Raw genomic sequence first — 24226 nt, 5'->3', positions numbered from 1 at the left:
GAACCCTAGTACACAAGGATCCTAAACCTATTCAGAGCCTGCAGGAAAAGCCCCCTGGCTTTGCTATGGCTCATGTTGCTGCTCTGAGCTCACTCAGATGGCTTGGGAAACTGGGGGGAGAGAAGAAAAGTAACTGCCATGAGGACCCAGAGTGTGTTAGCTGCAAAATGTCACATCATAACTTGGGGCTGCTGGGTCTCAACTGACCACAACCAAGGATCCTAAACCTATTCAGAGCCTGCAGGAAAAGCCCCCTGGCTTTGCTATGGCTCATGTTGCTGCTCTGAGCTCACTCAGATGGCTTGGGAAACTGGGGGGAGAGAAGAAAAGTAACTGCCATGAGGACCCAGAGTGTGTTAGCTGCAAAATGTCACATCATAACTTGGGGCTGCTGGGTCTCAACTGACCACAACCCGTCCTGTCTCTGCTGCATTTCTGCACAGTGCTGGACCCTTTCTAGCAGAGAAGTCACTTCCCAGTTATTAGAGAAAACAGTCAGCAACATCTCACTGAGAGGTGATCTGGGTGGTTTGCTGCTCTGCTGCCAGACTCACCATGCTGCACATGCACTTTTGAGCCAAAACGACAGCAGTGAAATGTGCTGTGATCCCATCACCTCTTCCTGTGCTGTGTGGGTTTCTGCAAGACCTCCTGCCTCACTTGGTGACCTTGTCCCTCTATGGCAGCAGGGCTGCAGCCTGAGCTGAGGGGCAGGAGTGAAACTCTGTGCTAGTCCTGCAAGAGAAATGTGACCCAGGCTTCACTCAGCCCTTGTTCCTGTGATCTCCAGGTGTTTCATGAACACCAGGCATTTATTTCTGTACCCTCTGCACGGGATGAAGAGGTTCTAGTGTCTCACTTCATGAAGGATACTAGAGGCCCAGAAAACAAAGCCCTACACCTTCATTTATTTCTAGATGCCCAGTCTGACACAAGTACTGCCCAATCTTTTAGCACCCTTCAATATGTTGTCTGCTCAGAGCAGCAATCTCTCTGACTTTGGTTGTGAGCACAAATGCCTGTTGTTCCTCTAAATAAATTCCAGGGCTTTTTATTTTGGGCATGGAGAAGATAGAAAACAGGTAGCACCCTGTGAAGGTGTTGGCATGTGGCTGTGCAGGGCTGTAGGGAGGGGGCCCAGAGTTGCCCCCCTGCACAGGAGAGTCCCCCCAAGTGCTCCTCACCTGCAGACTGCTGCAAGGTCAGCACTCACTCCCTTACTGGACAGCCTGGTTTGTTCCCTAAAATCCAGCTCACCCTCATACAGGATGAGATGAGGAGCCTGCAGGCAGAGGTGAAATGCAACTGTGCCAATCATGCCTCATTCACAGCTACAGACCCAAAGGGGCTGAGCTGCTGTTAAATTAGGCAGCCTTGTTTCTGGCATTTGCTGAACTCACCGGGCTTTGCCGGGGCTCTGTTTGGAGGGCAGGGGAGCAGCTGGCAGGCACCTCCCTCCCCCAGTCAGCTGCATCTGCAGATTTGGAAACAGATGCCTGTAGTGTGTGACCTGCCAGGCTGGGCCCTGCCACAGCCCCTCTGCCCAACAGCTCCTTGTCACAGGGGGACAGAAAGCACTGTCCCTGTTCCCTTTCGCCACCACCTCCCTGCCCAGGCTGGCTGTGCGACCGCGGGGTGCAGCACGGCGGTGGCGAGGGAGTGAGCAGTGCCCCGCTGTGCCTCAGTTTCCCTCCCTGCCAGGCAGTGAGTGTGCTTGTGCCCTGCCCCCTGACTGCCTTGTGTCCCTGCCATTCCCAGATTGCAGCTCAGAGGAGTCCTCCCCAGCTCCAGTGAAAAGCAAGTACGAGACCATGGATTTCGACAGCTTGCTGCAGGAGGCCCAGCTGAGCCTGCATCGGTAACAGCCTTAACCTTGGAGGAATACCTCAATACCTCAGTCAAGGCACTTCCAAAATGTTTACGTTTTCAAAGAAATTATTCAGTCTATGGAAAGCGAGAGAGAGCGAGAGAGCGAGAGCACGAGCACGGCCGCGCGAGAGAGACCGCTGTCCCTTCCAATCGATGTTTACATTGAACAAAGCTGCTTCTGTCTGTGAGTCCCCATGGTGTTGATGTCTCACTGCCACACGTTAGTCCCCCCGCTTCTGACTGGTTGTTTTAGGGTGAGCCTAGGAGCCCCTCGGCCCCTCTCCCCAGTCCTGTCCCCCCCTCCCAGCCCCGTGCTCCCGCCGTGGAGTTGCAGCTGTGTTCACCATAACATTTTTTTTGTCTGTAGTGTGTGATGATGAAATTGTTAATTGTGAATAGAATCAGGATTATAAACTAATTTTTAATAGAAGAGAGAGAGAAAAAAAAAGTATATACTTAAAAAAAATGTATTTATGGCTCAGATGTACTGTAATTCAGATTTATTGTACCGCTTCCTTGATTTTTAACTATGCACTGTAATGAGGCATTTGCCACTCAGCAAATGGGGGTCAGAGGAGTCACGGAGCTGGTGTTCACCTGTCAGCCTCGGAGGCACCTGCCTCCCCCTCTGGCAAACTGGGGTGCTCAGCAGTTACAACGGGGTCACCCACTTTGCTGTCAAAGCCATTCTTCTTTCTCACATGGTCTGAGCCCCCCGGCTCTGAGCCTGGCTGGGTCACTGCACCCAGATGCTGAGCTTGGTCCTGGTGTAGAGAGCTGGCAGGCCATGGGACACGCAAGCCCCACTCTGTTCTTGCTGTGGGGCCAGGCAGCTTTGCAGGAGTGAAGGAGAGTGGTGGCAGGGGGCTGCAGGATTGATGCTTGGCAGCCAGCACTTCTCCAACCCTCTGCTGCCTTTGGGGCCTGCAGAGAGGGGCTGGGGGGCCTGAGCCAGCCAGGCTTAATCCACTGGGTCCTGTTGGCACCCTCTAGGGGATGGGCATCTCCAGGTCCCTGGGTGTCTGGGAGGTCAGCCGGGATCGAGCAGCTTGCTCCCTGCTCGCTTCCACCCCCTGCAAAGCAAGTGGGGCAAGAAGACCCATCTGAGATCCCTGCCTGTCAGCCAGCCCAAAATCCAGAGAGGCAGCAAGGTGGGAGGGGGCACGGCAGCCGAGCTGAACATCTGCCTCACCCAGCACGCTGCCCATGCTCTGCCCAGTGCCTGATAAGCCATACGCTGCCGCAGCACCCATTGGTACCCAGGACATGTCCCCCATGCCTGCTGGCACCCCACGGCATGCTTGCATGCTCTGCCTCTGGCCAAGGGCCCCGAGGGCAGCGCTGGACTGAAGGCATGCTCAAGCAGCGCTCCCCCCTGAAACCTGCTTGCAAACTTGCCCTCCATCTCCAGGTGAGGTGGAATGGGGAGGCAGCCCACCACCAGCTGGAGCAAACCCCACAGTGAGCTAACACTGTTTTCCCAAGGGAGTGGGAATCTTGCTGCTCCTCAAGCCATTGCCATCGTCTCCATTTGTATTTCAGACCCAGAGACCACTAGGGATTCAGCCATCTTATGTAGATAGAATATTATAGCCTTAACTCTGCCAATAGATAGATTAGAGTCTCCTGGGTTCTTCCCTCAGCATGACTTAAGGGTTTTCTTCTCATTTCCCTGGTGTGGGTACTATTTTGTCTTGCAGGGTGTATGACCAATGCCTCCAAAATTGCACGAGAGGTGATGCCAAGAGCCCAAGTGCTGCCGGGGTGGCCCTTGGCTCCGGGGCTGTGTTTGCAGCTGCTCTGCCCACTTTTGGGGAAGCTGTGGTTCTGATGACAACCAGCCCAGTCGTGTGAGGGCCCACAGGCCACTGAGGGGTTTGAACTGTGGGTCCCCAACCTGCCGCCGGGGAGGATCAGTGTCAGGGAGCAGCCCTTGTGCCGTTTCAGTCTCAGCAGCAAGGTTCGGCGACTCTCCTGCCACAAGCTCCCCCCACTTCTTCATCCCACCTTAGCAAACACGAGTAGCTCTGGCCGAGACTGAGCATCTGCTATTGGCAATTGCCTCATTGTAGCTTTGCCTTTTTCTGTCCTAGTATTTCCTCACAACGATGATGTTTACATGTGATTGCTATAGAGCTTACGTAGAATGTATATAGCGACACATTTAGGGTGGGTAGTACTGTCCTGTGCTGTGCTGATGTTTTTCAGAAAACAATCAATCCAAAAAAATGACAAAAAAAAAAACCCTACAAAAAAAAAAAAAAAGAAAGAAAAGAAAAGTAAGTGGAATTCTGCCATTTCCTGCTCAGCCAGGGGCACTGAGCCCCCACGGCAGGGCCCTGCTGGGGATGCATCAAGCATGGTGGAGGGGAAGTGTTAGTGCAGAGCTGGGGGCTCCAGGGCCAGGGGAACCCTCTCCTGGGGCATCATCATTCAGTCATTTCCCAAGCATTCATTTTGGAGTACCCAGATACAAATTTTGCATGGTTTCCCTGGGGCTGGGTGCCCCAGGTCAGCCCACAGCTCCTGTCCCAGCCTCTGAATGTCAAGGTCAGTGCTCGAGAAGGGGAGGGCTTGTCCTGCACACAGCCGATCAGTACTGCACCGGTAGGGTAGAAAGAGATGCAATAAGTGGTCTTCGTGGTGCCTGAAGCCTCTAAGTGGGGTTGGGGTTTTTGGTTTGGTTTTTGTGGTTTTTTTCTGTTTGTTTGAGTTTGTTTGTTTGTTTGGGTGTGTTTTTATTTTGTTTTGTGGGTTTTTTTAATCTGTTAAATTGGAATAGTTTGTTTTCCTTCCCACGCTGATAAATTTCTCCAGGACTTATGCACTGTGGGCAAGAGGTGTGCAAGGAGCAGAAGGCACAACTGTGGCTGGGGCAGCTCTCTGCTGTGTGCTGGCTGTCCCAGGGGCTGTGTGCTGCCTGTCCTGCAGGCTTCCCCTGTTTTTTAGGACTAGGTGACAGTGGAGGGTGTTCAGCTCAAGGAGCACAGGTCTGCAGGGTTTAGAAACCCTCACGCAGGTTTTGTAGTGAAAAGTAAGTTTCCACTTGATTTTATTTTTAATTTTTTTTATATAAAGGTGTCTTTAGCTCACAGTGCTTGAGTCTGAAAAGGGGCAGGAAGGAGGGCTTGGGCACAAGGGGCAGGTGAGAACTTGCTGCCTTAAGGCCTGTGATTATTTTGGATGCTAAGAGGGAAGTGGGGCAGGAGCAAAGTGATGCCCGGGACAGGCAGCTGCGCTGCTGGGGAAGCCAGAGGCACCCAGCATCTTGCAGGAGCTTCCAGGGCCAAGGAGTGGGGGTTGTCCCCTCCAAGGATTAGCTTTATGTCCCACTCAGCCCGTGGCATCGCTGCCGGTGCCCTGGCATGAGTGCAGCACAAGCTGGGCACTCCAAAAAGGGAACCCTGGCACCCCGGGGAAGCTGCCCTCCTCACAGGCGGCTGCAGGCGGGTGGGAGCGCTACTTCAAAGAGCAACTGGGAGCAAAAGGGTGTAGTATGGTAGGCAATAAGTAAGGAGGAGATTTATTTTTTAAAAAACATATAACTATAGCATGTCCCCTAGTAGTTTCCCACTGGTAGAGTGGGGAAAGGCTGAATGTGAAGAGTGTCATGATAAAAAAGCCCCTTAACTTTTTTTGCACAGATTCGCCCCAGAAAAACTCCTTGTTCAGGGTGGGTACAGGGTTTCTGGCTGGAATCCAGCAGGTCCCTGGGGCTCCATGGGAAGGAGCAAATGTTTCTGAGTGTCTGGGTTGAATGCAGAGGACAATCCCAGGTTTTACGTTCAATGTTGCCCCAAAGAAAAGTTTTACCCTGACTCCTACTCAGCGCAGCTGGCTGGGCTGCACATCTTTATGGAAGCAGCAGCTCAGTCACCACGTTGCAGTCTTGAGTGTGTGATTTCAGCACTGGTCCCTGCAAAGGAGTGTTGCAATTGCAGACCAACACTTTTTTTTTTCCTTTTTTTTTCTTTTTTTCCGCTGCTGGGGAAGCCAGAGGCACCCAGCATCTTGCAGGAGCTTCCAGGGCCAAGGAGTGGGGGTTGTCCCCTCCAAGGATTAGCTTTATGTCCCACTCAGCCCGTGGCATCGCTGCCGGTGCCCTGGCATGAGTGCAGCACAAGCTGGGCACTCCAAAAAGGGAACCCTGGCACCCCGGGGAAGCTGCCCTCCTCACAGGCGGCTGCAGGCGGGGGGGAGCGCTACTTCAAAGAGCAACTGGGAGCAAAAGGGTGTAGTATGGTAGGCAATAAGTAAGGAGGAGATTTATTTTTTAAAAAACATATAACTATAGCATGTCCCCTAGTAGTTTCCCACTGGTAGAGTGGGGAAAGGCTGAATGTGAAGAGTGTCATGATAAAAAAGCCCCTTAACTTTTTTTGCACAGATTCGCCCCAGAAAAACTCCTTGTTCAGGGTGGGTACAGGGTTTCTGGCTGGAATCCAGCAGGTCCCTGGGGCTCCATGGGAAGGAGCAAATGTTTCTGAGTGTCTGGGTTGAATGCAGAGGACAATCCCAGGTTTTACGTTCAATGTTGCCCCAAAGAAAAGTTTTACCCTGACTCCTACTCAGCGCAGCTGGCTGGGCTGCACATCTTTATGGAAGCAGCAGCTCAGTCACCACGTTGCAGTCTTGAGTGTGTGATTTCAGCACTGGTCCCTGCAAAGGAGTGTTGCAATTGCAGACCAACACTTTTTTTTTTCCTTTTTTTTTCTTTTTTTCCTTTTTTTTTTTTTTGTGGGTTTTGTTTGGGTTTTTCTACTTTGTTTTTGGAGGTGTGCTGAATACTGAGATATATGAGATCCATCGTTGTTCATAACTGAGCCCTGACAGCCTTTCTGTTCTAACCTCACAGACCATCCCCAACAATCTCAAGCAATATAGAGCCAAATGCAGCCTTGGGTTTTATTCCTCTTCCCTCACCCACCCTGGGGTCAGAGGTGGTAGTGGCAGCCTGGCCACAGTGCCCATGTCCACAGCACCCAGCTGGGAGCGATGCTGTGGTAAATACTGAGTTGGGGAGGGAGTGTGTGTATGCATGTGAGAAAGACAAAGATTAAACTGATGCATTTCTTGAGAAAGGTGTAAGAATTTCACCTATAAGGGGCACATCTGCTTTGTTATTTATATATTAAAAAAAAAGCTAAATTCTGTCTTTTTTTTTTTTTTAAGTAAAAGGACACTGCTGATAATTATTAGGGGCCAATTCTGCCTCCCTTCCTCATGCCGAGTAAGTACTACTTAACTCTGCAATTTTCTACTTGCAGAGTAAGTAAAAGTGGCAGAATTGATCCCTCAGTGATTAAGAATCAAGTTTTTAATCTATTGTTGGTTTGTTTTTTTTAATTGGTAGTGGTTTTTTATATTTCACTTAATTTTTTTCCCCAGTTCTGTTCCGTTGTGTCCTTATTTATGTAATATACTTTAACCTTAAAAGATGGCATGGATTCTTATGCCTTTCCTTTATTGTTATTGTTATTTTTTTTAAAAGAGATTTATTTCTAGTGTGATTTAACTGTCTACCTTCTAAAACGAGAGAATGTTTTCTTGTATTTTTACATTGTCAGATTCTATAGTTTCATAGATAATTTAACCAAATCGCTCAATGTATTATCTCTATCTATCTGGTGGGTATAAAAGTTCTATTTTAAATTGTGTAAATACTTCAGAACTGGCTTCTTTTTCCAGACTCCCCTGCCGTGGAGTTACTTGTTTACATCAAAAAGACTGTAGAATCTCTATGCTCATGTACTGTAAATAGTGAAGTGATCTGCTTATAAATAAATGATAACATATATACTATAAAGTGGAAAGAGAAAGAAAGAAGCAAGTCTGTGCTGCTAATACTGTAAGTTATTAGTGCCAACCTGCTGTGGCAGGAGGTGTTTTGCTTTGCAGAAGGTGCTCTCATGTGTCTGCCAGGCTGGCAGTGGGACAGTGGGGACACGGCCCGGGGGGGTGGTGGAGCCCCCTGGTTCACTGCCAGGGATGAAGCTCCCACAGAGGAATATCCTGGTCTGTTAAGTGTGACTTGTCCAGTTTAACTCGTGCAGGAAAAGCCTGGGCTCTGTATTCCAGGCTTTGGGAATGGTGCCACTGCTGCAAGACCTATCATAGAAAAAATCACCTGCACCAGGGGGGTTAAAAATAGAGTGGGGCATGCACCTCAAAGTTGCTGGAGTGGGAGGAAGAGAGCAAATGGTTGGCTTGCAAGAAGTGTGGAAAAGACTCCAGATGATGGGACAGCAGCAACCATACGGCTCTGGACGGCACCTGGATTGACCCCCAGTACCAGGAGAGCTGTTCCCCAGGAGCCAGCCTGCTCTCTGAGCCACAAGCGAGGTGGCTGAGCTACTGATTCCCAGCACAGGCTGTCCTGGTGTCCTGGTCATCGTGGGAATCCAGGCTACAGAAAGGATGGGATGGAAGGGCCAGGCAGCTGGTGGCAGCCCCTGGGAGCTCCCAGCAGCAGAGCCCCACACCGGCCACCGCCCCGGGGAGGGCTGGCCAGGTCGGAGGTGTTGCTCTGAATGGATCTGGAGCGCAAAGTGGTGGTGCTGCCTGGTGGTCGGTCCAAAACCAGGAGGTCTGAAAGGTGCTTAGCTCTCCTGGTGGATTTTTTGCTGCCAATTTGCACTGATTTGGGTAGTTGCCCACTTCTGCACAGCACAGCCGGGGAGCCCAGTGAGGGTCCCCCGACCCAGCCACAGAGTCAGAACCAGCCCCTCAACCCACTGCTGCCCCCAGTAAAAAGAGATCTGTCAGGAAGACCAATTTCTCTGCTGCTTTCCAAAAAAGAGGGGCTTCTGGTGCCTGGGGTGGGTGCCGACAGGAGCAGAGGCACCGGAGCGCGGGGCTCCCGGCCGGCTCCAGGATGCTGTGACAGACCCAAAGCTGATGTTTTTCCACCCAGCCTGACCCGTGGTGCATCCCAGCACTGCGGTCCCAGGCAGCTTCCTGGAGGAGTATTATCCTGCAAGCAGACCTAGAACCTGGAGGGGTCTATGGCCGCAGCATCAGTTCAGCAGCTCGTTAGTCCCAACTCCTGCCTCCTGTGCTTGCTGTGTGCCTTTAAAAGCTGGTGGAGAGCTTTCCTCAGCTGCTGCTGCTTTGGGGTCCTGTAATCCCTGCTCCCTCCTCCTCTCCCCTTCAGTCCTTTCAAACTCAGACGTGGATCCCTCGTGTTTCTCAGCAGCCTCCCGCAGGTAAGAAGGCACCATTCTTCCCCCATTGGCTTTTCTAGCACCAACCCTCCAACAAACCCCCACCACCCTGCTGACTCTGAGAGGTTGTTTCCAGCTCCTTACGTCTGCAGGCTGCTGCTGCCTCGGAAGCACAGGAGGCCACACTCAACAGTGGGTCCCCAGGGCTGCCACCTCTCCTTTTTAAGTGTCTCAGCTTCCCTTACAGCTTGATGTCCACAAGGACTGCTCCTGCAGTTGTGCTTTGCTCACCACGAGCAAGCGACTGCCTGGAGAGAGGCTGAGCACCAGAGGAACAGCAGACTGCTGGGGAGAGCAGGGCAGCTCCCAGCAGGGCTGAGCTGCCCTCTCCTCCCTGCCGCTCAGCTCATGGCAGGGCAGAGGGAAGGCACCTCCTCACCACCTTCACAAAAGCGATGGTTCTAGAGGAAAACTGCACCCACTGCCATAGTGCACGTGTTGCCCCAGGCTCTCAGTAGCTCGCAGACCACTGCAGGCTGACTACCCATGCAGAACGTGCTAGAGGAGGACACAGAGAGGGTGTTAGATTGCCCTGGAGCCTGGCATATGCAACCATCTGTATCCACACTTGCTGGTTTCAAATCACTGAGTCTTTATTGCAGTGAAACAGCAAAATAGCCTGTTGGTCTGGAGAGAGGCAGGGGAAGGGTTCTGCTCAGCACTGCTAAAAGGGCAAACACTTGGGTGAAAGCCCTGACTTTTGTCATCACCACCATCTCCATTCATCACTGCCAGCTACTGAAAGGCAGCTCCAGGCAGCGACTCAGCAGTCCAAGGAGTCAAGCTGGTCAATCCCCCTTGGACCTGGGGCTCTCCCTGGCACAATACAGCAGCAGAGGGAGGGACACTGCTCCGAGCATCCTCGTTCCTGGGGTTCAGCTCACCTTCAAGTTTATGTCCAGGAAATATAAGTCCAGGTTTGCTCTGCTGAGTTTTTGCACCCATTCAAATGCAAGGAGCACTGTAATAATCTTGTGTTTTAAAATTACACAGAAAAACAAATGCATCTGGCAACTAGGTATTGCTCTCTACGTGATGCTTCTGCTCTGTCCCTGCTACTGAATTTATCCCCTCTTTGGGGGAACCCGAACATCAGTGTAGCTGTGAGGCCAAAGGGAAGAGATAAAAAGTCTGTTTGGCTGTGTCTGTGCAGCATTTTGCTGTGCAGGCTGCCTGCAGGTGGCCCACATTCCTGTGGGCATTTAGCCAAGTACAGAGTTCTTGCCTGGACAGTGAATCAGGAGTTTCTCTTGGTTCAAGTGACACCTGTTTAACAAGTCTTCTGGAATGCAGGAGCAAGCGGAGCAGTCCAATGCCAGCAGCCTTTGCAAACACCCCAGGCAGCAAGGTTTCTTCAGTGGGGGGCTCACGGAGACCATTTTTTGCTAGGAGACACTGTGTGCTTTGTGCCAACAGCTGCTCAGAAACGTCTCTATAGCTTCTCAGACTGATGGGACAAAGAGAAATGAGAAAGGAGGAGCTTTTAGAACAGTACAAGTAAATGGTCCCCATCTTCCTCTTTCCCCTGCTTCTGGAATGAAGGAGTGTTTAATTCCCTTCTGTTTCTAGGAGAAACTCAAGTCTAAGACTTAGCATCTCCAAGGAGGGAAGGAGGGAGCAGCCCTCAACTGAACTTTCTTACAGCTCCTGGAGGAGGGCTGAGCCATGGCACACCCGTCCAGGGTGGACTCTCTGCCCCGTTACTCCTGCAGTGGCCAAGCTCCAGGCACGGATGACGTTCCTCGCAAGAGGGAGGAGCTCCCTGCCTGCAGAGCAGCAGAGGCTCCTCTGCTACCCCTTCCTGTTTCGATTTCTGCCAGAGCTCTCCTCTTTCTTCCCCGCAGCTCTGCGTGGCCAGTCCATGGCTGAGCTGGGACCTGTGGCTGGGCTGAAGGAGGAGCTGACCTGTCCCATCTGCCTGGGCATTTACAGCAACCCCGTGTCCCTGAGCTGTGGTCACAGCTTCTGCAAGGAGTGCATCGAGGAGGTGCGCAGACACCAGCAGGGCCCTTTCAGCTGCCCGCTGTGCCAGGCCCTGGCAGACCCCACCATGGAGCTCCAGACCAACGTCCAGCTCCGCAGCATCGCGCAGAAGTTTTTGGATGCTCCTGCTCACCAAGAGGAGGAAGAGGGTGAAGCGCAATGCAAAGAGGAGGGTGAAGGTTCAGGCCAGCAGAACGAGGCAATCCTGTGTGACTTCTGCCTTGGGGAGCCCCAGCCAGCTGTGAAGACCTGCCTGAACTGTGAGGCCTCCCTGTGCCAAGCCCACCTGACCAAGCACAACACGAGGAGCCCCCTGAAAGACCACATGCTGGTAGAGCCCTGTGGTGCCCAGCTTTTGGTTGAGAGGAGATGTCCCCAGCACGGCAAACTGCTGGAGTGCTACTGCCAGACTGACTCGGTCTGCATCTGTGTGCTTTGCTCTGTCACCAGCTGCCACAAGAACCACGAGATCATTGCTTTGGAGGAGGCTTTTGGCCAAGCACAGGTAAGAGGCTGCTGGGACAGTGGCTCTGGCACAGGTCACTCTAGGGAAGACATGAGGTTGTGCAGCACAGAGAGCTGCCCACAGCACAGGGATGAAACCTCTCCTGGTCTGCAGGCTCAGGATGGGGCTAAATCTCCATCATGGCATATTGGGCTTTTGTTCGTAGCTTTTGCCCTAGGTTGCCTCTGGGCCTGCCCCTCAGGATATGAAAAAAGATGTCACAAACTCTTTCTTCCCATCCCAAGAAGCTGGAGGGGTGGGACCTGGTGCACTGTCTTTGCTTTTACTCCTCAGTGCACTTTCCAGCCAGGAGATCAGCCTGAGCTGCTTTTATGCAAAGAAAATGAATGACAGAGGAACAGAAAGGAAGCTGTCTGCCCTCTAAGTGGCTTTATGTGTGGCTGTTGCACACAGGTAGTTTTCTGTTTCCCGTAGTCCTCCTTCTGCTTGTGATTGTTTTATTTTTCAGGGATAAAATCTTCCAGTACACCTTAATGTATTGATTAGTCCTGACAGCATGCAGTGAACAGACTCTTTGCAAGTCCTGCTTAACCTCTTTTCTTCAAAATGTCTGACCTCGTGCATGTATGTCAGTGGTGTCCTGATGTCTCCCTTGGTTGTTTCTATAGAGTGCTTTTTGTGGGGCTCTGGAAACCATGAAAACACACAAAGCTGCACTGCATGAAGTCGTATCAAACCTGCTGAAACAAGAAGATGGAGTAGAGGTTTGTTCAAGGATCACTTTGGTGTGGTTGTGTGCTGGTAGTTGATGAGATAAGGTTTTCCTTTGCCCTTCCCCAGATAATGGATTCTGGAGCTTTTCTGGTTCCTGGGTGCTTTCTCCAATATTTTCTAGGTTTCTTCTTTGAGGTGGGATGATCAGCAACTTTCTTATCACTCTGGGTAGTACATTCTTACACTCTGAAGGACCTAGGAGTGTGAAAGTTGCTGTTAAGTCCATGCCTCTGGATTGGTGGGTACCAGCTGGCTTTCTGCCCCAAACTTACTTAATTTGCAGACTCAGAATAAATACAGACCATGTTATAATGATTTGAGGCCTCCTTACAGCAAGAAATCCCTCACTGGAGACATTCAAAACCCACCTGGATGAGTTCCTGTGTGATGTATTCTAGGTGACCCTGCTCTGGCAGGGGGGTTGGACTAGATGATCTCTCGAGGTCCTTTCCAGCCCCTAAGATTCTATGATTCTATGATTAGCCTGTTGGCCTAAGAAGATGGTAGCAACAAGGTTAAAAGATTGCCCCAAAGTGTCTGGGTTTGGCTCCCAGCATGCAAATAGCTATCTAAAAGCCTTGAAAGGGCAGGGGATTTAAGGCAAGTCTCCAAACCCTAGTTCATTCTGGTTAGGCAGAATTGGCAGTTGGCTCCCTCCACCAGTAAAAGTGGTGGGACTGGATGTCCTGGCACTGGGCAAAGGAAACCCTCCCTTCCAGTATGCAGACACAACTGTACCTGTTGGCAGTGTCCTGTGTAGCAGACGAGCTGCATTTGGGCACTGAAGGAAGCTTGGTGGAAGTAAGAAGCTAAGAAACTTTCTCCTCACCCATCCTCAGAAGGACCAAAGGCCTTGTGGTATCTGTAGAAAATAGCAGTGCAGAGTAAGAGATCCCCAGTGGAAAGTCTTCAGCAGTACTTTTTCATCTTTCTCTGGTCAGGTGCCAGATGCTGGGGAAGGCCACCTCTGTCACTTGGCCTTTCTGCAGTAGTGGGACATCTTGGTTTCTTGTCACATGGAGAGGCTCTCATTGAGTAGCTTCTTCTCTTAGCCTGTAATACCAGGCTCTTTTTGAGTGAGGGTGAGTGTGGAAAATATAAGATTCAGTCCCTGACAGCTTTGAGAGTGTTTTCCTAATAGACTATGGAGAGCCAGCGGAGGAATCAGCTGGAGAGCCTCTTTGAAGAGATGGGTCTGCAGCTAGACAACAAGAAAGGAGAGTTCCTGAGAGCTCTCAGGGACAACAAAGAGCAGCAGCTTTCTCAGATTCAGAGCAAGATACAAAAATACCAAGAGAAGGAAGATGCAGCCAGCCATGATATACAGGAGTTGGAGGCTCTGAGAGATCAGCAAGACCCTCTTCTTTTCACCAAGGTACCTAAGAGCATCTCCCTTCCCTGAGACGCTGAGCTCTTGGGCTGGCCTTTGCCTGTGCTGTGCTGACTCTGCCTTCAAAATGTCTTTTACAGACTTTTGCAGCAATTCAAGCCAGGTAAGCTCTTCCCAGGGTGGTCTACTACTGCACTGCACGTTGCTCCAGATGAGTGGAGCACTCCCAGTGGTGGGGGGCTGCTAGCCCAGGCTGTGTGCACTGCAGGCCCATGGCTCCCTGGGCTCACTGGGCTGCCCCCTGGGCACGCTGCCTGCACAGGCTGAGCCTGGCTTTGTCAGAGTCCTGGAGAAGCCCCAAAAAACCAACATTGTACATGTGGGACATGTACAACATGGCTTCTTGTTCTGTAGCCTGTGTGTGTGTTCTGAAGACCCATTCTGAGGCCAGTTCCCGAATATTTAGGTCCCTGAGTGGGCAAGCAAAGGACGCATGAGCTTCAATATCCTGAGCTGTCCTCCAGTTTGCATTGTCTTCTGCTTGTGAGAAGCAAATGGGGCAGGAGCTGAAACATGCAGTGCAGTCAGGAGGCTCCAAAGTTGATGGCTCCTGCTGTGGGGAATTGAGGCCAGGAACTGCAAAGGTGGTGATGTAGGGGCTGTCCTGGCAGAGGCTGGGACTGAGGTGTCTGTGGCAAAGTCCTCTGGGGACCAATGTTGTCCATGGAGGGAACTTCATCCTAACCATGTTGAAGAGATTTGAGGTTCTGGGCAAAGACTGGTCAGAGGGGGAAGTCCCTGGTCACGCTGCAGAGAGAGGGGAGGACAGAAGCTGCTTTCTGTATCTCCCATCCTGGCTGGGTGTGGAGCAGGTGATGTTGTTGGCTGAGGGGTGGGCTTGATGATGGTTTTCCAATGACTTGCTGCTTTTCTGCTGCTTTTTCGCATGTTTTAGGAAACGCAAGGCAGTTCCTAAGGAAGTTCATGTAGAACTGCCAAAGCCACCCTTTATTTTGGATGAATCCACAGCAGTCAGTATGAAAAGGCTCTACAAGAAATTCATCTTAGATATAGAGTTCTTACTTGAAACACCACCTGGTAAGTGCTCGTTGTGCTAAGTGACAAGCAATATGGAGAAGCTAACCAAAGACATTCCAGACAGGTTTGTAATAAGAGATCAAGCAACCAAGTCCCTCTTGAAGAACTGATCACTGACATTGTATGATTATTTCCACATCTCTGTACATAAAAGGATGCTTTTTCCAGGTTTCAGGGCTTTGGGATGTACAGCCTGATGTACAGTTAAAATGGGCTCTGGATAAAGAGGTGTGGATGTTGAAGGAGAAGTCTTGTGGGAGGATTAAGAGAATAGCAGCACCTCTTCTGTCTGTAGTATCTCTTTGATTCAAAGCACAGGGAAAGCTGAGAACTCATCACAGCAGTGATGAGGCAGGTGGAGTTTGTCTTATTAGAGAAACAATCCAGTCTTCCCATGAAAATACCTCTAGTGTTTTGTAATGTTTTGTACGATCAACCTGCAGTCTTCCCATGAAAATACCTCTAGTGTTTTAGTGTAATGTTTTGTACGATCAACCTACAGTCCTGGTGCTGTGCAGAGTGGGAGGCTTGTCCAAGTGAATAAAAAAAAATGAGGGCTGCCTTGTCATTGGTGTCTTGGTGGGGTCTTAGCCCTTGCTGATAGTGAGCCTAGGGCCAAGGTAGAGGGACAGGCTCTGTCCAGAGTGTCTGCACCAGCATGCAACATGCACAGCCCTACATCCTTGGGTACACCAAGGAGCAGATGGTGGTCGTGGCCATGCCTGAGCTCCGTCTCTACCACCCTTGAAAGCAGAGGCCAGAGTGGGGTGTTTTAAAAGTTGCCTAACAAAGCTCTGCAGGGCAGTGATGGGAATCTACAATCTGAGAGTTGCTGTAGCTGGAAATGGTCCTAGTTTCACCCCTGCCAACAGCAGGGCACCAGACAGCTGCTTGCTCAGTTCTCCAGTGGGATGGGGGAGAGAACTGGAAGAGTAAAAGTGAGAAAACTTGTGGATTGAGATATAAAGAGTTTAATGGGTAAAGCAAAAGCTGCACACACAAGCAAAGTGAAACAAGGAATAAATTCACTACATCCAATGGGCAGGCAGGTGTTCAGCCCCCCCCAGGAAAGCAGGACTCCATCACACATAACTTGGGAAGACAGGCACCATCACTCTGGATGTTCCCACTCCTTATTTTCCCAACTTCACAGGCTGAGTGTGAAGTCGTATGGCATGGAGTAACTCTTTGGTTAGTTGGGGTCAGCTGTCCCAGCTGTGTCCCCTCCCAACTCTTTGTGCACCCCCAGCCTACTCGAGGGTGGGGTGAGGAAAGTCCATGGCACTGTGTAAGCACTGCTCAGCTGGAACTGAAACATGCCTGGTTTATCAACAGAGTTTCCAGCACGAATCAAAGCACAGCCTGTAGTAGTTATTAGGAAGAAAATGAGATTCGTAGAGTGGTTTGGGTTGGAAGGGACCTTGAAGATCACCTAGTTCCAGTTCCTCTGCATGGGCAGGGACACCTTGCTCTAGATTGGGTTGCTCAAGAGCCCCATCTAACCTGCCCTGGAACACTTCCAGGGATGGGGCTTCCACAGCTTCTCTGGGCAAATCCCTCTTATGTTGGGGGCTCCAAAACTGGACACAGTACTTGAGATGGGGTCTCACAAGAGCCAAGTACAGGGGGAGAATCATCTCCCTGGCCCTGCTGGCCACGATTGTTTTATTGGAGCCCAGGGTATGGTTGGTTTTGGGGCTGCAAGCACCCATTGCCAGCTCATGTTGAGCTTTTCACTGACTGGCACCACCAGGTCTTTCTCCTTAAGGCTGTTCTCAAACCATTCTCCACCCAATCTGTATTAATTCCATCCCAGTGAAAACCAGAAAGACAAAGACACTTGAAAAAAAAGTCAATACTAACCTGGTTTAGAATTACCAAGGAGCAGCTAAGAGAGGTACAGAAGGTGGTTCAGTTAACATGCTTTTATTGACTTCAGTGGGTTAGACTTGAATTGGATGGCTTCAGTTAAATGATTGGATTGGGAAATCTGGCTTTCAATAATGGGGATGTATTTAAATCTGCACAATTATCTGTTAAACATAATGTGTTTTTTTTTCTTTATAGTTCATGAACATCTGTCTCACTCACACCCTCAAGATTCTGGACGTTCTAGTTCCATTGTCTCTGCACCTGGACCCTATCTTGTGCAATTTGGTGCACTCAAAACACATGCTTCCTACAAATATGTGGAGAGCAACCAGAGCTTCTCAGAGGGCTGTCACTTCTGGGAGGTGCACGTCGGCCAATCCCAGGGCTGGAAGGTTGGAATCATTCAAGAGAACCTTGAAAGCTACCTGGAAATGTCTGGTGGTTACCTTTCTGTGTTCATAGGTACACGTATGATCACACGAAAGTACATTCCTGCAGGCCTCAAAGTGGTCAAGGTAGAGCTAGACTGCAAAAGAAATCAACTATCGTTTTATAATGTATCTTCCAAGGATGGAGATCCTAGTGGAAGCCTGTGGCTTATAGAGACAGTAAGCATCCCTCCTAGCTATCCTGCCCGTGCTACCTTTGGCGTGTATCATGGCTCTTTGGAGCTCCTGTAGTGACGTAGGGACAAGGTGCTGTTTTGGATTTCCAGGCCTAGGCATTGGGATTGGAACTGTGTGGAGGCTGTGCCAAGCTGGCCTGTTGGAAATTGGAATTTGGGCTGCTGTGATGGCTCACCTGTGTGAGGGCAGAGGCTGCTGTGGGGTATATCACAGCTCACTGCTGCTTACTGCAAGAGCTCCTCTCTCATTCTTTTGTCAATCATGATGGAAATACTGTTATGCTTTTCTGCTCAGATGTATCAAAAGCTTTACTGGCTGCATGTATTAAAGTAACCCAGTTTGCAAAACTCCATGGCAATTCTGGTGCCTTCTGACAGAGCCAGGGTATTTGCACCAAGGGGTCCTGGCCAGAGCTCTCTACCCCAGCAGGGACAGCGAGGCACCTTAAGGGACACTACAGCTTTGCATATGCTGAAATAAATTCTTGTTCAGTCTTGGAAGAAAGTGGCTGTGTTTTGTCTTTTCTATTTTATAGACCAAAATGATAGGGAAAACCATGTGGGTGGAGCTGGGTCTCCCAAATGCACCTGCAGAGGCTGCTGGTCTGCCTGGCCTCAGGTGCGAGGGGCACAAAGCAAGGTAAGCAAGGCTGGTGACACGGTACAGGGGTATTCCTGTCCTGGAGGGCCTTTCTGGGAGCCCTCGCCAGCCCCCACCCCCTTCTCAGCCGGCTGCAGATAGGGGACCTGCCTCAATAAGTCCCAGTCAGACTTTCCCCTGGGTTCTCACTGTTGTTCCTTTAGAGCAGCAGCTGTAGTTGTGTGGAGAAGAATCAGACAAAGCAGTGGGAATTCCTGGGTTACCCCTGCCAGGCCTGTACTCTTCTCATGCAGGGTTTGTCTTTTATGTGGCTGCCTCTGCCATGGGATGGAGGATTTTTCCGGGAGGGCAGAGGGCTACAGGAGGCTTGTGCATCTCGTTCCCTCCCTTGCTCCCACCAGCATGCTGGGGGCTCACACCTGGAGTGATGGTGCTTCCTGAGACCGCACAGCGACTGAGGGCAAACATCTGGAAGGAGCTGCCGTGGGGGCCATGAGCTGTTTGTGGCTGGAGCCCAGCACAGGGAGCGGATCTCTGCAGGGTGGTCACGGGGCAGAAAGGAAGTACTTGCAGCCTCTGGGCTGTGTCTCCAAGCAGGGCACAATGCCAAGGACGTCCTTACGGTTTCGATTCTCGCAGACTGGCTAACGCCCTGTTTCTGCACTCATGGCAAAAGCTAAGGAAGAATATGGACGGGGTGCTAGCCTGGAGGATGAACTCAGCTGTCCCATCTGCTTGGGCATTTTCAGCAACCCCGTGTCCCTGAGCTGTGGTCACAGCTTCTGCAAGCAGTGCATCCAGAAGGCGCTCGGTGTCCAGCAGCAATCCAAGATCCCTTACTCCTGCCCGCTGTGCAAGCTGTATCTGGGGCCTGTCCTGGAGCTGCAGAAGAATTTTCAGCTGTGCAGCATTGTGGAGACATTCCAGGCCACCACTTCCAAAGAACAACACGGCAAGGGCTCTGCAGAGGAGAAGGATGTGCTTCTCTGTGACTTCTGCCTGGGTTTGCCCCAGCCAGCAGTGAAAACCTGCCTGACCTGTGATGCGTCTTTGTGCCAGGGCCATCTGGACAAACACAACACCAAAGCTTCCCACATCCTGGTGGAGGTGGGTGCAGGTGCAGCAGAGGAGAGGAGATGCCTGGAGCATGGCAGGCTGCTGGAGTGCTACTGCCAGGACGAGGAGCAGTGCATCTGCATGCTCTGCTCCATCGCGGGGTGCCACAGGGGCCACAGCATCATCACCCTGAAGGAGGCACATGACAAACAGCTGGTAAGGGGCTCTCCTCTCCCCACAGTCTGGGATTGTTCCAAATTCTTGACATGGAGGAAGGTGGGAAGCCACAGGAGGTGGAGTAAGGCTTTACTGGGGAACAGGGCAGGGAGCGAGAGACAGGCAGGCAGCAGGGATTTCCTGTCCACCCCAGCGGGGACTGGTATATTCTGCTGGAATTTGCTTTTCATTTCCTCTGTATTGCCAAAGCCACCTGGCAGGCTAAGCAGAGGGAGGAGAGCAGAGCAAAGCGTTTCTTGCAGTTGTGTTGACGTGGATGTGTGTGCGGGAGCACGAGGGAGAGGCCAGCGCAGGGCACGGCAACTGCCAACTGCCACTGACAAGTGTGTTCCTGGCTGGGATTAAGACATATTTCTGCAGGGATTAAGAAATCTCCTCCTTCATAGAGCCTGCGGGACCCCACCACTGCTGAACTCTGGGTTGGGACACATGTTTTCCCACTCGAGGCTCTTCCCTCTGCCCTAAGTTTTCCCAAGCCACCGTCCCCGCGGGCACCGAGACACGGGGCCTCCATGTCCCTGCCTTTGAGTCCAGCTGCTGTCCTTGAAGTGCTCCAGAATCAGCTGAGAATAAGGGATAAAATGCATCTGCTGTGCTCACTCATTGCCTTGCATTTGAAATTTCTGGGCTCGGTTTAGAGCCCGAGCAGGAGCCCAGTGTGTGGGCAGGAAGGGCCTGGCTTGCTCTGGCCCTCAGGACAGGTCACAGCCTCTTGGAGAATTAGCAGTAAGCATCCTTTGCAGTGCAGATGTATCACAAATCAACTTTCTCCCCAAAATTAAAAATTCAGGGCTGCCAAACAGAAGTGGGCTGTGTAGGGTAGCTGCCATTTCCTTCATCCCTGAAGATGGTAAAGGAACAACACTGCTTTGTCTGTGGTGCAGCCATCTCCAGGGGTAAACTGAGATCTCAGCTGCATATTCCTCTTGACAGTTTTTTTTAAACTCCCTGGGACAGGCAAGGGAATCAGGAATGCAGCTCTTCAGGAGGAATTATAAAAGGGTTTTGGTGCAAGGAGCTTTGGTCAAGTCTGATTATTTGTCTTTTAATTTTCAAAAAGTTAAAAATTTGCAGCTGTGACAACTATCTCATTAAAAACTTCAGCTTTTTGGCATAATCTTTATTAAAGAAACAGGAATCCAGTTGCTGTGTCTGCCATGGCCATTCATGGGTGTTCAAGGTGTGAAAACACTACTGGAGGCAGGAGCACAGGTATAAAAATTAAACATTGACTTGAAAGATTTCAAGATCATACTAGTTTTCCCATTATGGCCTGTCTTTATGAGGAGGAAAGTGAACACAGTTTATGACAGGATTCACTGGTGGAAGTGGGCAGAAGGCACCCGTGTCACTTCACCAGCTCCACAAGCTGCCAGTCTGGTTTAAAGCTACCCGTGCTGCTGCCCTGCTGTGAAGTTCAGTGCTGTCTTTCCTTCTCCTAGGATAAACTCTCAGACACCGTGACGTGGCTGCAGGAATGTAAAAGCGCTTTAGCTACTGCCCTACAAGAGCTTCAGGAAAGTGAGCATCAGCTCAAGGTTGGTACCCAGATCATCACTAATTCAGAGCATCTGTCCTCCACAAATTCCCTGTAATAAGTGATATACTGATAGAAGCAGATTAAGAGAGAGATGTAGTCCAAAAACATTGCTTTAAGAACAGCCAGAAGCCAAGCTTTCTCACAGCACAGCTCCACAAGAGCAACCAGCTGAGAGACTCCACTATTTATTGTGGTTGCATAAACCAGGTTGCAGGACTGGCACACCACAGTACATATTATTATGTATTTTCAAAGTTTTCCATCTGTTAAATGAAAGAAAAAAAATTACACTCTACAAGTGGGGTTTTCAGTGTGTACCAATACAGTTCTCACATTGCTAGCTGAATATCATCTGGTATAGTATCTACTATATCATGATTAATTTTCATAACCTTCTGTTTTATCAGATATCTAAGCAAATGCTTATAGTCCATTTCCTCCTAAAGCCAATGCACAGGATAGACACAATCCTAATTAAGAAATATTAATTAAACACTAAGCGGATTTTGAGTTCCTGAGCCAATGCACCATTTTATTATCTGTTCATTTAGACCAATACTAAAAGAGTGACTTCTCAGCTGCAAAAGCTGTTTGAAAAGATGAGGACAGAGATAAATGAGAAAGAAAAGAAGATCCTGAGTGACATCCAATCCAATGAGGAAAAACAGCTGGCAGAGGTTGCCCAAGCAAGGAAGGAAATGGAACAGAGGAGAGATGAGGCTATGCAGCATCTTTGGGCTTTGCAGAAGATGAGAGAGCAACCAGATAGTTTCCTCTTCTTCAAAGCAAGTAGCAATATTCTGCTTTTCTTCATGAATATGTCTATTTCTCAGCCACCTACCCTTTCTTGAAATCACACTAATTTTATTATTTATTTATTTTTTAAATCCTATTTGTAGGAATTTAAACTGGCCAAGGACAGGTATGTTTCACCTGAAAACACTTGTTTTCTTCTTTGAAAAAATATGATGTTGAATGCTGGGATCAAACCCCACTGCCTGTCCCAGCACACTACACTGTGGAGCTGCTCCCTGTTCAGCTGAGCCAGAGGGCACCATGTCCACACAATTATGAGGAGGGAGAGACACCTGCCTGCCATGCCAGTGCTTCCTTCAGGTTTGGCAGCTACATGGTTGCTGGATTCTGATGAAAACCGCTGACTTTTATTACTAGAAATAACACACTTGTTAGAGATGAATCCCATAGGGTTCAGTTTACAGCAACACTCTCGTGGATGCATATTAGTGACACCTGCATGTAAGTCCCAGTGAACAGCCTTTGGCTGCAGAGGCAACTGGCTCACTTCCCCCCAGTTTTTTACTTCTTTTTGTGGACAAGCCTAAATAGCTAGACAGATTTATTATCCATCCCCTTGCAAGTGATAAATTTAATTTATAACTTATCACTTCCTAATTGTCACTTGGATGCCAGCTGTAATTCAATGGTGCAAAACCAGGCCAACAGTAAGTTACAGATCCACAAGAGATTTTGCTGCAGCACTAAACTCTCCAGCCACTTGAAGGGCTAGCTCAAACATCTAGCTGGATTGTAAAATGTCACCTCTGTAACTTGAACAAGTTAAAGCTGAGTTTGAACTTGGGTTGTATGGATAATTTTGAGTCACCATGTGTCTAGGGGCTGTGCTGGCAACAGCACAATCCATTGAAGCTGTATTGCAAGTCAAAATCTAGCCTGTGGGATCAAAGTAATTTTCCAGAAGCCTGGACACCATTTAATATGTTTGGCATTTTCTTTCTATCACCACGGTGGCTGTGCTAGACCAGTAGGAGGCTGCCTGCAGCAGGTCAAAGCACTATTCTCACAAGGGTGTTAGCAAAACCCTGTCTCATTTTCAACATGTGAAAGTCCCTGTCCTGGTTTGGTAAGCAAAAGGCATCACCAAAGAAATAACAATATCTAACAATCACAACCTTATCAGAGAGCTGTTCACCTGACACTTCATGTGGCCAAAGCCCCCTCCTCTTTGTAGAGTCCTTCCAAACAAAGGAGCTGGTTAACTTGCTAATGCTAAGTTGTTTTCCTTGGTGCAATGACTGGCTGTGCCCTAGGATTGCGAGTCAGAATTTCAGTACCCGTGGGAAGGACGTGCTGGTAGTGCAGCTGGATCAGACCAGGATCAACCACTACCTGCTCCTGACCAGTAACTGCACAAGTGGCCTGGACTCGGTGCTGCAGAAGCTGCAGAGTGAGTGACCCACCCAACCCCCTGCCCCCAGCACTGCCGGCGGGGGCTCAGCGGGGCTGCTGGGCACCCAGCACTGGCTGCTTCACAAGGGCCCCCTCCAGGGGTTGATGGGGATGGGCTCCTGTGGGTGTTGAGAGGGGAGGGTGAAGGGGGCAGAAAGACTGTTCCTGGGTGTAACAAGGAAGAGGTCTGCTCCTAACCAGCAGAACAGCTTCTCCACTGGCTGATGTGGTTTCTTGTACCCACCCACTTAACTCCCAAGTCAGCATTCAAGAAATGTCCTCTTCATTTGTCCACCTCCATCCCCACTTACTTCTGACCGTGAGATGCAGGGGCACAGTACCAAGTCCTGAACTTGAATGCATTGCCACCTTTGTGTAACATCCTTTTTCATCTTTCTTAGGTGAACTCACCAACCAAATTAAATGGAACAGGTAAACCCTTTTCTATAGTTACAAAATGTTCCCTGCAATTTTCTCTATCAGTTGTTCATTTGAGGACCACATGTCCTGTGCTCCTCTGCTTTGGTCTCAAGGAGAGCCATGCAGTCTTAGAAGTCTGCCCTTCATCTCAAAAGGATGGGGTCAGGTCTACTGATGTCTCTTATTTCCTTATTGACAAGATGTGATTTGATTTTTGCTTTACAAGGCACTAACATTCAACACCATTTCTTTCCAGCGGGGCTTCAGATCCTGGTATCTCTTCAAACTGTAAGTATTCAAAAATACAAGTTGTTCTTCAGGACTCTGGCCTGGGACTATGAGTCTTACAGAGAAAATCTCTCCCCTAAAAATGTGAATGACATTTTGTTGCCTGCATTTTCTCTCCTCACCGGAGGTGAGACTAGCAGGAGTGCAGCCTCAGGGCATGGTTCTTAAAATCAATGGTGGGCACACATCTCTGGGAACTCACCACTCACCAGAGAAATAACTTCTCTTCAGCCTGAGGGAGGGATTGAGTTATGTCAGTGCTCAGTAAAAGTCTGAGCCTGCTCTAGGAAAGACCATGGAGGGGTTGCCACCAGCTGAGCAGGAGCAAATCCAGTGCCTGAAAGGATTCCCAGACAAATCCAAATGCTGGAAGAGATATTAAATCTGTATAAAGTATTTCTACAGGTAGCACTAGTCCAATGAACCAATTCCTGTGGGGTACAATGATGCATTTTTATACAAGTTTTTTTGAAGAAAACTGATTTAGAAGTTATTTGAAAGATTTTTTTCATACTATTTAATTGTTGCAACTGAAGTTCAGTTTGCAAACAAGCTTTTCTTAATTCATAACTTCAAAACTAAATCCTGCTTTATTCACTACATTTTAATTTTTCAAGGTGAAAAATACTCTCTTCT

General features: G+C 49.8%; 3 protein-coding genes across 3 annotated transcripts in view; all 3 read left to right on the top strand.

Moving 5' to 3' along the window:
* Nucleotides 1-1862, top strand: part of PPARGC1B (peroxisome proliferator-activated receptor gamma, coactivator 1 beta) — a 13430-nt gene extending 11568 nt beyond the window's left edge. The window contains exon 13 of the mRNA XM_010002063.1: nucleotides 1759-1862. Within this exon, the coding sequence (XP_010000365.1) occupies nucleotides 1759-1862 (104 nt within the window). The remainder of the gene's footprint in view (nucleotides 1-1758) is intronic.
* Nucleotides 1863-10824: 8962 nt separating this feature from the next.
* LOC104392633 (E3 ubiquitin/ISG15 ligase TRIM25-like) lies at nucleotides 10825-15491 on the top strand. The gene is made up of 3 exons (XM_010002062.1): nucleotides 10825-11580; nucleotides 13457-13690; nucleotides 15417-15491. Exons 1-3 carry the CDS (start codon nucleotides 10825-10827, stop codon nucleotides 15489-15491), a joined length of 1065 nt encoding a protein of 354 aa, XP_010000364.1.
* A 3016-nt stretch (nucleotides 15492-18507) lies between these two features.
* LOC104392632 (E3 ubiquitin/ISG15 ligase TRIM25-like) lies at nucleotides 18508-22888 on the top strand. The gene is made up of 2 exons (XM_010002061.1): nucleotides 18508-19113; nucleotides 22757-22888. The coding sequence occupies exons 1-2, from the start codon at nucleotides 18508-18510 to the stop codon at nucleotides 22886-22888; spliced, it is 738 nt and encodes a 245-aa protein (XP_010000363.1).
* Nucleotides 22889-24226: the final 1338 nt, after the last annotated feature.

The sequence above is a fragment of the Chaetura pelagica genome, unplaced genomic scaffold, assembly GCF_000747805.2.
Source record: "Chaetura pelagica isolate M959 unplaced genomic scaffold, ChaPel_1.0 scaffold356, whole genome shotgun sequence".
In the NCBI taxonomy this organism is placed as follows: domain Eukaryota; kingdom Metazoa; phylum Chordata; class Aves; order Apodiformes; family Apodidae; genus Chaetura; species Chaetura pelagica.
The sequence above is the reverse complement of the archived record's forward strand: the minus strand, read 5'-3'. Positions and strand labels throughout refer to the sequence as shown.